Source organism: Etheostoma spectabile, chromosome 5, assembly GCF_008692095.1.
Source record: "Etheostoma spectabile isolate EspeVRDwgs_2016 chromosome 5, UIUC_Espe_1.0, whole genome shotgun sequence".
NCBI classification, from domain to species: domain Eukaryota; kingdom Metazoa; phylum Chordata; class Actinopteri; order Perciformes; family Percidae; genus Etheostoma; species Etheostoma spectabile.
The window spans coordinates 5,161,713-5,177,528 of NC_045737.1; the positions used below are offsets into that span (position 1 = coordinate 5,161,713).

General features: G+C 41.3%; 1 protein-coding gene across 1 annotated transcript in view; it reads right to left on the reverse strand.

Moving 5' to 3' along the window:
• Window positions 1-592: 592 nt before the first annotated feature.
• Window positions 593-15,816, reverse strand: part of pggt1b (protein geranylgeranyltransferase type I, beta subunit) — a 17,611-nt gene continuing 2,387 nt past the window's right edge. Inside the window, exons 3-9 of the mRNA XM_032515220.1 lie at window positions 12,737-12,801; window positions 12,121-12,272; window positions 11,597-11,729; window positions 8,216-8,261; window positions 6,314-6,498; window positions 5,460-5,568; window positions 593-2,891 (exon numbers count right to left, since the gene is read on the reverse strand). Coding sequence (XP_032371111.1) covers window positions 2,725-2,891; window positions 5,460-5,568; window positions 6,314-6,498; window positions 8,216-8,261; window positions 11,597-11,729; window positions 12,121-12,272; window positions 12,737-12,801 — 857 coding nt within the window. The 3' untranslated portion in view covers window positions 593-2,724. The remainder of the gene's footprint in view (window positions 2,892-5,459; window positions 5,569-6,313; window positions 6,499-8,215; window positions 8,262-11,596; window positions 11,730-12,120; window positions 12,273-12,736; window positions 12,802-15,816) is intronic.

Below are 15,816 nucleotides of genomic sequence, written 5' to 3' on the forward strand. Positions count from 1 at the left end.
AAGTCAGATTCTCGTAAAGCGATTTCTACTAGTCAGCTGATGTCTGATTAGATAAATGAACTCCACAAAATGGGAGGAGGAATCATTTTTTACAGAGTAGGTGTTTCAATTCCTGAATGTTTAGTAGGATTTAGGATACACCTTCCCTGCACCCCCCAATTTAAGCATGCTGTACATACTGTATAGCAACGTCAGAAAAAGGAAGAGAGCATTCAGAGAGCGGTGAACAATGCTACGTGAGGCACATGTCAGAGTTTGGGAGTGTGGTTTTTCCATGTGACTTGGCCTATGTACACTACGGACAGAACCCAGCCAAAGAAGGGCAAATTAGTAAAAGTCACTTGAGAAGATGCATGGTAGACACGATTGTTCTCTTTCTGTGCATTTTTGATACAGGGCTAAACAAGGTTAAAAAAAAAAATAGATTGATAGCAGAATATTACATAGTGAAAAACGTAAAAGCAAATTTTATTGAGCTTGTTTTATAACAGTATTTGTATCTGAGGCTTAATTCAGCAGTGACAATGAAAGACATAGCTTACCAAATATTTTATGGTAACAAACAAAAGTGTGTTTAAAAAAAATAAAGATGACAGGACATAAATCGCCAAGAGTAACCATAGCAAAGCCTATTGTCTTAGGCAAAACAGTAACAAAACCTAAAAAGAAATTGATTTTGCACCAAAATAAGGCTATATAACACTGGGGGTTTGGTCGGGGTTCAGAGAGGTGATTCCAGCCTCTGACAGTTCACTTTTAATAATAGATGGGTCAAATCATTTATTTATTCACCTCTCTTCCTATCTCCTTTCTTCTGTCTGCCTGCTCTATTTCTAAGTCTGAAAAAGAGGGCAACTTGGCGGGAACCGAGACGAGGCCAAGTACAGCTTCAAACCACAGAGGCGATATTATATTTTCATATTAGAAATGGTGCTACGCACAGTAGCCTCCCGCAGAACATATTGCGGACAGGCCACTGTAATTCTGACCTACTGCGACACCGTCGTCTCCTCACTCGCCTACTTTCAGGGAGCAGGCATGTGCTGTATCAGTGGTCTTACAATGAAAAGGTGTGGCTTCGTTCATTGATGTGATGGGAAGGCAAAAGGAACAAGTTGAGCTCAATTCTGAATTTTATTGCCTAATTTTTAGCTCAGCTCAGGAGCATGAAGGCTGGAAGGTCGCTTGTGTGAGCTGCAAGGGGCTCAAAGACATGTGATGTGTTGGCTGTTGTTTCTGCAACTTGACTCTCTGTGGCACATTCTGCTCATGGGCATTATTTGTTTTTTGTCCTGCGTCCTTTCTGTTCTGAAAATAACATGTCAATTCCCAGTGCTGTTCACAAGAATACATTTCCCCAAGTTTGAGGCCACTGTCTCATCTTTCTCCTATTGATTTCAGCCTGGCCGGTGCCTTGCAGGGAGTATGGGAGCTGGGGAAGAAGGGTAGCTCAGATCAGTCCAGGGTTAGAAGTCAGGGGATGTCGGGATGGGATCTGCTGCTAAAATTGACAGCTACTACCTTGTTTTTTATTTTTATTTTAAAGCAAATTCCCTAAAGAAGACCAATCTTTTTTTTTTTTCTTTTAGCCTCGGGAGAGATGTGAACACTAAATTATATTATCTGTGATCTGAAATCAAAAGGCCTGTAGCAAAACGATTATTTATTTAATCGTCTTTCAACGAGTTTTAGATTTTTTCCTCCAGTCATAAAGTTGGTCCTTGGGGTGGTTGCTGGGTCTATGCTGCCTTTTCCATGCATTTCACCCCAGCAGTTCTATCATTATTAAAATCTCTCAAACACAGAAAAAAGCCTGTACGTTGAACCTGATGGAAGAAACATGGGAGAGTTTACCCGCAAGGCTGCTATCACCTTTGGGACTGGAGAGCTTGAGGCGTTGATGAGCTTCAAAAGCAACGTGAGGACGAAGATGTTTGAGGAGCAGAGAGGCAAAAAAATACTGTCTAAATGAAACATCCAATTTTGTCTTTACAATCTTCATATTACACCCCTACAATTACCACTGGTTATTATACTGGTTTGTGAACATAAATAAGGAACCTATTTGCTAAATTTTCCTTTTATACCAGGACTTTATTCAGCCCACTAATAACTGTCAGCTGCTGAAGCCACCCGTTACTCCATAACCATTTGAAGACACAAGTTAGATGTTCCCCATGCCCTCCACAGGGTCTCAGTGAATACAATTAACTTTGAGGATGTTTCTTATGTCCATGTGAAGTCAGTCAGTTCACCCTTGGCTAGGAAGGTTTACAGCATATTGTGTTGTTGACTATGACGAGGAGCAAGAAGCTTCCAAAACTGCATCATGAAAAAGATTGCAAAATTGAGGCATCTGGAATTTCTTTGAGTCTCCAGTGACCCACATTTGACTTTCTGGCACATCACTTTCTCCACAAACTACAATGCACATTGTTATTTACAACGGTCTAATAATCAAAAGGCAGCAAAAAAAGAAGTGTGGTGTATTTTGCTTAACAGAAAAGTCAGTCTTGATGGACTTCAAATAAGCTCCCCAAAGTTACTAACATGTAACTGGGCTCTTCAATACCTTCCTGATTTCTGAAATGAGGAGGCCTCTCACATGAGTGGCCAAACGTCTTCAAGACACAGAGCAAAATTCCAGTCGCCTTTGACTGACTACTGTTAGATATTCCGGATTACTGAACCTGTTCAGAGACAGAGCTGTGGAACATCCTGCTTTCAATGCTGTCTGCTACAGCTGCCAGTGCTGTCCCTCCAAGTCTGCTGCAGCTGCTGGACGTGCTGAAAGGCTCTCTGGGTGATGTTAAGAGCTGGGTGGACCTTCCTCAGACTGGGCTCTCCGATCAGAGACAAACCACACAGCCCTAAGTAGGCATGGAGAGGGTCTGGTGGAAAAGAAAGGGGGAGAGTGAAGAAATGGGTAACATTGTGAGGGGCGAAAGAGTGAAAGAAAGGAAGAGAAGAGAAAGAAACTAGGTCAGTGATGGTAACGTGTCTGGCAGCAGAAGCACCTGCATGTGACAGGTCCGTAGACTTGATCAGAGCTATGAAGGCAACAGTGTTTGTCATCTCACTCTCCATTACTGAATCCACAAAATCTTATTTCCAATATAAAAACCCCCATTATGCAGAAGCATGGTTTTTGTTGCACTACTCCTTTAAGAGGATATAAATAATGCATATAGGTTGGCTCCATGGCCCTTTCCCTCCCCTGGGACCAGAGTAAAAGCAGCACAGGCCAGTAAATGGACCAGTAATTGAATTATAATTAAATGACAGATGATTGGACACAGACATCAGAATCAATCAAAGCACCATTAGCTGCATCAATCGGGATTCATGTGGACTTGAATTAAGGTCGTAAAGAAGAATAAGAAAAATAAATTAATAAATTAATAATAATAACAATAATATAAATAATAATAATAATAATAATAATAATAATAATAAAGACTTTATTAATCCTGAAGGGGAAATTACAGTGTTTTTCACTCTGTTAGAATACACATTACAAACAGGCCTGAATTACACACATGTTCATTACCTATACATGCACTAATTAAAAGATGTCAGAGTGTGTGTGTGTGTGTGTGTGTGGGGGGGGGGGGGGGTGGGGGGTGCAGCTGTTGATGGACAGGAACACCGAGCAGTTGGGGGGTTTGGTGCCTTGCTCAAGGAGGCAAACCGGAAACCTTCAGCTACTAGTCCATCACCGTACTTTGGTCCATATGGGGACTTGAACCAGCAACTCCTGGTTCCAAACCCTACAAACTGAGTACTGCCACCCAAAACAATGTCTGTGTCCAAGGTTTAATTGATAAGGTAATATATTTGTACATACCACAAATTGTGATAAAGGGCAATTGTACACACACCCACACAGAACAGACACCCCCACCCCACCACACACCAACACACCACCCCCACCCACCCCCACCCACCACCCCCACCACCCCCACCCCACCCACCACACACAACCAAACAACACCAACAACACACACTACACACACACACACACACACACACACGTTAATGTACTTCTATGTGATTCCTGCTGTTCTGAGTTTGTACCTTACACTTTACACTGTTAGTGTAAAAGTGGGTTTTTAGAGTGCTTTTGCTAAAAACAGCTGCCTCCTGCCTTATCTGCTGTTAGGGTTATCAAGGTGGAGATACCCGGATACAGCAAAGACTAGGCTTTACTCCATGTTGTTTTGGCGAATCTGTTAATTCGGGCAAGAAATGAGCTGCCAAATCAGAGGAGCAAGTTGTGCATGTGGTATCACATACTGTGAATCATACTGCAAAATTGGAGAATGGATTTTCAACATAGAAACCTTTCAAACTAATCAATACATGAGTTTTTACAAAGGCAATGGCAACAGCACATTCTTAGGATATTTAGATCTGTGGTCCATCACTTGGGCGATGAACAGAGCTGTGGTTCACGACAACAGATGCTTTTACTGAGAATCACTTCAATCAATTTTGGCTGAAATTTGACATAAAACCAACTGTTCCAAACATTTGAAACAGATGATCATGACCTAATTCCTTCTTAAAGAGCGAATCTGAACATAAGCAGGTTGTGTCAACAGTTCAAACTACATTTAGCTATATTTGGTCCAGATCTGCTTGACAAATACACAGTGCTTTCTTTTGTTCTATGTCATTGTTCCCGGAAGAAATCCTGTACATCAGTAGCCATGCATGATGACTGCACTGTTTAAAGTACATGAAAGTCCAATGCTATCTGTAACCATGCTACAAAAGAGTCCCTTTAATTTCCTAAAACTTTTGTTTTGGTTTTGTCAATAGAGGGTCTGTTTCGCCTCATTGTTTCTTCCAGCCTATCTTCCCTGCCTTGTTCCTGTAATGTGAGGAACTGGATCTTCCATGTCCTCGGGCTATCTATGAACAATCGCCTCATCAATTACACATTACAAGGGCCAGCAAGAACACACACACACAAACATGTGCACCATTGAAGTTTAGGATTACAAGAATGTTTCCATTGATCTCAAGTAAAAACTGCCAACCACAACTCCACCCTGACCTATCTGCACCTGTGGAGGCCAGGGTACAAACTTTTCAGCTGAAAGACAAAACAAAGGACATCGAAACTGCTCAAGTCCAACATCTTTTTGTCCTTGATGCATAATCTTTGAACCTACTGGAAAATAAACTGCAACAATATGTCAAACAGCAACTTCTACATAGTCTATTTGCGTTTCCACCACAAAAACATTAAACATGCCATTCAGTCCCACCCACCACTGCACTGCTTCTGCCTTTAAGGCAGTATAAAGTACATGAGTTTTGTGTCACTCCTCCTTATAATACCATATAAGCAACCATGGCAGTATTATGAAATTGGTTTTCCCCTCGTGCTTTTTTATTTGCACTCTGATGACGGGCAGATGTTCCTGAAACAACCGAGTCAAATCATTCACCTGGATGGCTGTCCGGCCACTTGGCAAATCCCCCTACCAACCGATCCTGTGTGGACAGGATGAAGCTTCTGTTCTTGTCAAAGTTCGTATACTGGAACACATCTAATAGCTGGGATAGGAGAGTGAGAATGGGTGGGGGAAGAGTGTGAGAGGAAAGGAGAGGAAGGAGAGAGAGGCTTCACCATGACATTTGGAAGCAAAAGCAAACATAAAACCTAAACAATATAATTCAGAGTTGATTCTTATTTTCAACTGGTTGTTTCTACAATTTAAAATAAGTTTTCAATTACAAAGATGTGGAGCTTGTTGTGTTTAGAGAGTGAGTTAATGCTCATGCCATTGCAATTAATTTCACAAAAAGGTACTGTAGATTATTGCAATCTCCATCTATATAGATACTAGTGGAGAAAACACATGCAGTTGTCCCTCTGGCAAAGTTTTGACCCAGAAATTCACGGTTTTCATGCATTGTGTTTGCTTATGTGCATGTGTGGCTGTATCCCTGGCTTACTCATAGCTAGTTGCAGTTTTCCTCAGTTTTCTGGACCATGTACGTGCACGTATGCAAGTACCTCTGGCATAGTTATGACCCACATGCTAAAAGGTTTGCTCACACGTTCTTTTGGGGTTTTGTGTATGTGGGTGTGGGGGATTAACCCAGTTGTTCCAACAGTGCAAGTATATACGGTGCCATTTAAAAAAAAATGTCCCATGGTATTTAGTGCATGCCGCTACACTTTTTAAAACTTCTCTCTCATGAGAAAATGGTGGCAAAAATACTTAAATGCACTATACATGTTAATGCATGCCAGATTGTGTGTATGTGAATATGAGTCTGTTACACCAGTCTGTACCTCGAGCGTAGCTCCCACCCAAAAGGAGTAGCATGTGTCTACAGGTTTGTTGGGCCGCCCTTGGAAGCCGCTCTGCTGCCTCATGATACACCAGCGCCGGATCCTGTCCAGCTCCCGCTGACTTAGCGCCTCCTCCAGCCGACCCATCAGACACAGAGACGCTATGGCGCAGTACGTCCAGCCACCTGGGCACACAGACGGCGGATGAACAAATGAATCCAGTTAAATGGAGACTACTGATTTTTGACAATGTATTTAAATTGAAATGCATTTCACCCTGACATGTTTTGATGACAGACAAATAGATGATTACAAGGCACTGAGGTAAAAACAGAGGGCTTGTCTGCGTGCGGGCTCTTTTACTGCCAAATATTTGATAGCATGCAGCTCACTCTTTCTACCTTACGTGGGGAGTTATCACAATGTGGAGCTACCTCATGGCTGCATTTCATACTTCTCTGCAAAATAATTTAAACCTTTTTAGTTGAATAGAATAAATTCTTTGGGCAGGGAATGCATGCAGAGTGTCTTTACAGCTAGAGTCATACAAACATGAGTGTGCACATCAATTAATGGCAGGCTATTATCAATACTGACACAAGAAGCAGCTATCCATCAACTTATACAAGCCAACTGTCAACTGCTTTCATTACCGCAAAGCCTTTAACGCATCCCTAAACATCCTTGCCATCTCTGGCTGCTTATCTGTGTTTGTGTGTGTGTGTGTGTGTGTGTGTGTGTGTTGGAGACAAATAAAAAAAAAGGCAGGCTGAAGTGAGGGGTTCAGGGGTGTAAATCTACAAATGTTTTACATTGGCCTCTAATCAAACATGTCTAGCTCACTATCTGCTGGAGGCACCAGACGATCAGGGGGGTAAACATAAATCTCAATCAAGCATAACTGGGGAATCCAAGACAATTTACTCTAAGAATAGGTTTGGGACAAGTTTTCACACCTGAATGTAACCATTTTCCCTCAAGGGCCACAGTATGTTATTCATGGAAACCAACAATTGGGAGTTTTTGAAGTGCATTCAATGGAAACAGAAGGACTCGGTCTTCAAAAAATGTCTGAAAAATAGAGGAAGCAGTGGGATAAAAGCCAACCACTGAACACATTAACATGGGGAAAGTTAATTTATTACCCTGGCACAGTTTCTGTAATACCATGTTTCACATATTAAACTACAGAGTGGCTCAAACAAAATCACTTATAAAAACAGTGTAGGAGCCTGTGCAAATTTAATGCAGACAGTGAGGGAGGTCTTGGTGCTGAACAAACACACACGTCAAAAGGTGGATGGATATTGGGCATCTACTGTATATCTCTACTGAGTAACTATCTACTGTGTAATCAGCACTTAGAGAGTTGGCTGGTTTGCAGAAGAGAGCGGAGTCTCAATGAAGACTGTAATCACAGAAGTTGAATTTATCGCAAGGAGGGAAATAACAAAGATGCAATAAGATCTGCCCCTTTAAGCAGTTTTATTTCTATAGATGTGCGCAGACTGTCACAAAGTGAACAGAGAATGCTACCTTTAACATGTCAAAAAAGTGACTATGGCTAAGCTCCAAGCATTGCTTGGAAATATGTGTGTGTGATGGGGGAGTGGGGGGGGGACAATGAGGACAATGTAGCTACAGAGATTAATTTTAATGGCTAATCCTTTAAACCAGTTATTCCCATCAGCCTCTGTCATGCCCTCTACTACGACACCACCAATGCTCCCACAAACGGGATTCAATGTGAACCTTGATGATACTCATAAATCTGACGTTTGAATCTGGGCTGCCAAGTGTGTACATTTGTACCCCCCCCACCCACCGATGTGCATACAGCTTTCAAACTCACATTTCTGACATCTGTAAAAGTATAAACCATTACAAGAGGACAACACTCACCATGTGACTCTCGCCCAGCTCCCTGGCCAAACCCATTGTCGTATGACTGTGTAGGGGACAAAGAAGAGCCATTTAATTACAAGCAATATTTCAACTGTCATGAAAGGCTACTGTGAACGTGAAAAGAGATTAGTGTCAGAAGAGGGTTGAGATGGGTGTAAAAACACTAAATCGGAGGGTACTCAAACAAGTGAAATTATCTGTCCATGGAACAAGATATTTTCACTTGACATGCTTGCTTGATTTAAGATTACAGTGTAAAGTTGAACACTTAAAACAAGATAAATTATCTAACACTTTTAAAAGTTATTTTAATCTTCTTTATCTTTTTTTTTTTAAGAGCCAAATAATTTGCAGTGCTGGCATTTCTATATTTCCTTCTTTATTGTATTTAGCAATCAGGCACTTGTTGTATAAATTACTAACTTGCTAAATTTACCATAATTCAATTAAACCAAGTTTTATTTTTAAAACTTCTCTCTCATGAGAAAATGGTGGCAAAAATACTAAAATGCACTATACATGTTAATGCATGCATTCGTGCGTGAATGTGAATATGAGTCTGTTACACCAGTCTGTACCTCGAGCGTAGCTACCACCCAAAAGGAGTAGCATGTGTCTACAGGTTTGTTGGGGCACCCTTGGATTTGAGTTTTATATATTTTTTTCCAACAGCTAGAGTGCACTTTCGTTGTTTAGGCTTAACTCACATATTTGATCAGTCTTTCATTTAACTAGAAGAAGTGGTGATGGCTACCCCATCACCGGCAGAGTGACCACTCTTCCGGCGATTTGACTTTGCCCTGCAGCTCGGTCTGGAAACCTACAGGTTTAATTCTCCTGCTTCAGTTCACAATTTTGTGGGAACCAATCACAAACTGGCTTATCCGCTTGCACGCTATTGGCGGGTTTAACCACAGACAGTTTTTTTTTCATGGTTGACAGGAAGACAACACAAGGGTTATAATGGAACAGAAACTTTCCCTGGAACAATTCCTACAAAAGAAGGATGTGTTTGCCTTACTACCGACCGGCTCTGGTAAAAGCTCGCTCTGCAAAGTACATCATCCAGTTCATTGTCTGATTGGTTGAAGGACTTTCCAATTATGTACAGAGTCATTTGAACTATGCCCGTTGGTCACGCCTCTTGTGCAAAGAAAATATAGCGCAGACTCCCCAGACCAATACTCACTCTCAAATCTATTGAGTCTGGGGATAGCCAGACATGGTGATGGTCCCAATTGGATTTAACCTTTATTTCACTGACTAAACCAACATTTATGAAACAGAGCAGTTAAAATGAGCATGCTTCATGACCTTTAGGTTGAAGTTATTCCTATTCATAAAAAGAAAAAATGATATCTCATGAAAATGACAAGTTTCAAAGCAATTGTATGGTTCCTTATATAAAAACACAAGTTCAACAGATGGCATCATGACAGTCATTGGTCTGATCAGACTACAACAATAAGGTTAGTAAATGGACACATGGTGCCATACAAATGTATGTGAAAATTCAGTGTAGCTAGTAGCTGAACTACGGGTCAGGGACTTTTAACATTAAACCAGCAATCTGGTTGCTTCTCTATACTTAAAGTCACCAACAGCTTACTTGCATTGCAAAAAAAAAATTTTCAACACACCCGCCAGCATGTAACCAGTGGATAAATATACCTTTCAGACAAGAATCACACTTATCTGTTAATTAATTAACAGAGCTCTTTCTGTCTGTCGGTGTGTGAGAAAGAAACAGATAGTCATACACGCCCTGTGCACAACAGAGATACTATGTGATGAAATACTCGTGTGTTAAATTTCTTCAATTTAAAATAAGCTTAGAAGTTTAGAGGTGAAGGACACCATCCGCTACGGGGACTTTGGAATTTTACAAGAGACTGAGATGATGGGCAGGAAGACAATACCTCACACAAAACCCATGTCTGATGGGAAATATAAACACTGAGGCTAAAGAAAGGGTTGAGGTAAATGTCAGTCAACAATCTGACAAAATGATTTCTTAAGTGCCAAATGATAAACTTGGAACATGTTGTTTTTAACCCCCCCAACCACACACACACACTTATTATAAATGAAATATTTCTAGGCAGAGTGCCACCTACTGAAGATGGGTGGCCTATTCTCCCCATTCAAGTGTAGAGGCACTGCTTTGAATGCTGCAGAAACAAAGGTTGTACCAAAAACGTCTTCATCACCTCACAGTTAAAAGGTCCAATATGTAATATACTTAATGTAATAAATCCAAAAGTGACCCCAATGCATCATCAGATATTAAAGAAACATGCAAAGTTGAAATACTAGCTTTTCTGACAACAATGCTAATGACAGTATTTTCTCCTTTTGTAATTTCCGTTCCGTGACGGAATTTCTGTTTTGGCCTGAGTGTTGTTATCAACTGCCCAGTTTGGCAGCCAGGCCGGGTTGCCAGATGTACTGTTTACCTGTAAAAACGTAAAGCCAGCACGCTACAGCTGTAACGTTAGTACAGCCGTGAAAGCAGCAATCAAACGAACGGGATCAACAACATTTTTCTAATAGTTGCATTACCAGAGACGTAACAAACCCGGGTAAATATTGGAGATGTATTTGAAAGACAGTTTAGAGCCCAAAAGGACGCAGAGTTGGCTAATTTCCTCCTGAACAGGTAAGCATTAGCTTCAGGTTAATTTACACGGCTACTAGGGACGGCATGTTATGTCATTTCAACATTTGTGTAATCACATTGAACTAGAGCTATAGTACTTGAGTTGTGTACATACTCGCAAAAACAATGGAGACACAGCAAGTAAAGTGATCCCGGCTGGTCCTGGCTAACGCCACCATGCTAACTGCTAACGTTACCAGAGGACCAGGCAAGCGGGCCACGGCTGTGTACAATGTGCGGCCTTTTCAGCGGCCATAGCTGACAACAGTGAATCATTTTAAGCCAAGAGAGGGGGCTGTAAAATGGGAAGAGTTAGCAGTGTGTTTAGCGATTGTTGCCATAATATATATATATATATATATATATATATATATATTTTTTTTTTAAAGTGGAAGTGTGTCTTTCAGTTGGGTACAGAGCTCAGCATGAGCATGGGCTTTTATGACTGTCAATGTAACCAGCATCTAACGTTAGCTACTCCGCTGTGCTGTGGTGTAATGTCTGGCTATGTGAGACAAGCGTTTAGCAACATTGTTGTGGATGCTGCGGTCTCAGCCTGGCAACCAAAGTGAACTTCGAGTCTGTGGAGGAGGGGGCAGAGGTGACAACTCACTCCAGTATTTTGAGTTTGTACTGCAGTAACTATCTTAAACACTAGCTGTCAGTATTACATATTGCACCTTTAAATGCCTCATTCTACGTTTTTAAGAACTACTCACCAAACTTCCCCTTATGTACTCAATGGCCTTCTGGATGTCCATGCCTGACCAGTCATCCAGCATGTAACAGATACTGGCTGCACAGTAGATAAACCGTATATCATTTTCACTTCCTTCTGGCACTGCGTAGAAACTGGAAGCAAGACACAGAACACCACAAAGACAGGAGTTACAGAACAAGTTGAAAATTAGCTGAATGTCCATGTTCAGAATGTGAGCTTTTAAGTCATATCATAGAAAAACACAAACCAACAAAAGCATGTCAGCTGAAATTGCTAAAGTGTTAATTCATATATTAATGTCTGACGATGGCGTTATCTGCCAGACATGATATACACAATGGATTTGTGTGGCTGTCTGAGTGTGTGTGGACAAAGAAATTACTATTGTAGGATCCAACGTGAGTTCATATCAGTCTGCATTAAGACTGTTTGTGTTCACATGACCTCGGGTATAAATGAGTCAGAGTGAAGTGCCAGCATAAGAGTGAGTGTGAGTGTGTGGGTGTGTGTGAGTACACTGACCTGCCGTCCTCCAGCTGCAGTGCTCTGAGACCAGCCAGACAGGCCTGTTTGTTAACCCGGCTCAGGTCGTCTCCCAGTATTAGCAGCGAACACAGCCCAGTGTAGGTCATGGCTACATGGCCACTGTCATATGGATGGAGCACACCTGGCCCCTGAATAAAATATCAAAACGACATATTACTCATACAACTGCAATGTAACGTCAAACAGAAATGAGAGATTACAGTACTTATTAAAACAAACATCTGGAGAAAAAGAAGCAGTTTAAAACCAATGACAAGACAGATCAATTATTTAGCATACTACAGACAGCCAAAAACAGACCTTTTTGCCGTTACATCGACAACTATGTCTCCATAGGTTAAAGAGAAGCAATGCTACATGTGACAACCACATCTTACAATGACAGCTGCTGAAATTAAGCTAATAAAACTGGAAATGGCCCAAACCCCCTGATGTGAAAGAACGACTTGGGACAATGATTTTTTTCTAAGAAGGATTATTGCAAATGGGATCACAGTAGTGGATAATGTTTAGACTAATAAAAAAGGAGGGGGTGCTTTATATTTTACATACAAGTTTATAAAAAGTGTGGGTAAGTGGGGTAAGGCAGTACCTTAGTGCTGTAAGGAATTCCAATATGTGACGATCCTCGAAACCCACAACGACTGAGGTTAACTTCTGTAAGAAAGTGACAGGAGTAGAGAAGGTCGAGATGTAAGAAAGCATTATGTACTGATAATCACAAATACAAACTGGAACAAGAAAGCCCTACTCTGCTGCCCTACTTTGTTTAACTGTCTCACAAACTAGGTCTCATTCTGTCTGTATTGACCTCCCAAAAAGGTGCTGCAAAGACGCTCAGCTAAGTTTAAAAAGTATACTGCTGCCATCTACTGGCCATGATGGAAACAAGAAATATGGCAGAACCCAATTAACAAAATGTCATCAGACTGCAAATGGCAACCAAACTTATCCAAGTACAATAAATCATCAATGTGGCACGTATCATATCATTATTTCTGAAGATGTTGCACTACATGACAGTAAGTGCAATGCTCACATATTCTTGAATGTGTGCTTTTCAAATTTGTATTCAGTCAAGCCAAAAAAAAAATTCTACCATAATGTATTTTTAGCATTCTGATTTTAAAAACAAAACTTTCTGCTGACCAAATTTTGATTTGAAAATGATACCTGTAACAACTGCAGAAACAGAAGTGACACATAAGGAAATCTCAAGTGCCTCCCATGCTGTATTTCACATCCAATGCCAGAACACTAGCCAGACCCCAAACATATGGCAGCATCAAAAATGAGACCAATCAAGCATGGCTTGATATGATTTCTGTTGATGTCTTAAATAATGAATTAACTGGGCATCTAAACAGATGGCACAGAGTGGCTGCTTAGAGACAGAGAAAAACAAGTCATTAAATATTTAGAGACCAAATTTCCCTGATGAGCAGAGGTACGGTTGGAACAGGTGACGAGTCCAGTTTGTTTGCTAGCAGGTTATGGCATTTTTCCACTGCAAGATACCTACTTGACTCTACTCGCTTTTTTTTGGTTTTCCCTTACAAAAAAAAGTACCTGGTTCCTGCTAACAGGTAATTTTGTACCACCGCAGTCGAGGTTCCAAGTGAGCTGAGGCGATACCAAAAGGTGACGTGAAAACCTGCAGACTACTGACTGGTCGAAGAGAATCATTACTATTCACTGCGACATTGCTAGCGACAGACGGGGGTCCTGAACAAACCCGCAGTGTTTAAATAGCTTTAGCTTCTTTTGAAACTAATTGGCCTTCCTGCTGATGCTCACATATTGAGAATCAACAGCAACACACCTTCGACGTTCTGTGTGTGTGTCTGTCACACCCACACCCACCCCCCCCCCCCCCCCCCACACACACACACACACACACTTTCCTGCTATGACGACAAGTCACTCCTGATACTGAAGCATAAGGCGGTCTTAATCTGCAATGGAAAAAGGAGGACGGGGCACAGCGGCCGAGCAGGTTCCATTAATGGGAAAACGCCATTAGTTAGTTTGTTATTGTGTGACTTTGCTGTTTTAAAGGATTAGATTGGATTCACCAAAATCAAACTAACTGACCAATAAAGGCAACTGTGGACCAGCAACTCTTGTGTTCTCCAAAGTAAAATTCCTGTTTTTGTTAAAATAGCATAAATAACGGCTTCAGTTCCCCATTGGAAAAATGTTATCTGACGCCAAGACAAATCAGTGAAAACCTTGTAAATATAACAAAACTTAAATCACAATTGTAAAATAAAAAGTGGCCTATTTATTTTTAGTTGGCTGAAATATGTTTTGTTGCTGTCCCTGTCCAAAGCTTAACATTGTTTAGCTTCAGTGCCGGGACTCCTGCCTGCTTCTTTAAACTGGGGGTCTGCTGACCGCCATCTACGTTAGGTAATACACTGACTATGTACCTCATACAACCCCACTTCAAAAACTCCAGACTATCCCTTTATGTTTATATATTTTTTTAACGCGAACATTCACACACCACCACCCACCCAACTTAAGCTCCCCGCCCTGGAAACTTTAGAAACCTAAAATGCATTAGTCCTGCATCTTTTCTAAACTATTCTCTCTACCACAAGTATCTACACTCACCTATAGGATTATTAGGAACACCATACTAATTCTGTGTTTGACCCCCTTTCGCCTTCAGAACTGCCTTAATTCTACGTGGCATTGACAACAGGTGCTGAAATCATTCTTTAGAAATGTTGGCATATTGATAGGAAACATCTTGCAGTTGATGGAGATTTGTGGGATGCACACCAGGCACGAAGCTCCCGTTCCACCACATCCCAAGAGACTCTATTGGGTTGAGATCTGGTGACGGGGGGACTATTTTAGTGCAGTGAACTCATTGTATGTTCAAGAAACCAATTTGAAATGATTCGAGCTTGTGACATGGGCATTATCCTGCTGGAAGTGTAGCCATCAGAGGATGGGTACATGGTGGCCATAAAGGGATGGACATGGTCAGAAACAATGCCCAATTGGCACTAAGGGGCTTAAATGTGCCAAGAAAACATCCCCCACACCATTACACCACCACCACCAGCCTGCACAGTGGTAACAAGGCATGATGGATCCATGTTCTCATTCTGTTTACGCCAAATTCTGACTCTACCATCTGAATTTAACAGAAATTGAGACTCATCAGACCAGGCAACATTTTTCCAGTCTTCAACTGTTAATTTTTGCAAATTGTAGCCTCTTTTTCCTATTTGTAGTGGAAATGAGTGGTACCATGGAGGGTCTTCTGCTATTGTAGCCCATCCACCTCAAGGTTGTGCGTGTTGTGGCTTCACAAATGCTTTGCTGCATACCTCGGTTTTAACGAGTGGTTATTTCAGTCAAAGTTGCTCTTCTATCAGCTTGAATCAGTCGGCCCATTCTCCTCTGATCTCTAGCATCAACAAGGCATTTTCACCCACAGGACTGCCGCATACTGGATGTTTTTCCCTTTTCACACCATTCTTTGTTAACCCTAGAAATGGTTGTCAGGAAAATCCCAGTGACTGAGCAGATTGTGAAATACTCAGACAGGCCTGTCTGGCCTTTCTTTCCCATTCTGACATTCAGTTTGGAGTTCAGGAGATGGTCTTGACCAGTACCACACCCCTAAATGCATTGAAGCAACTGCCATGTGAT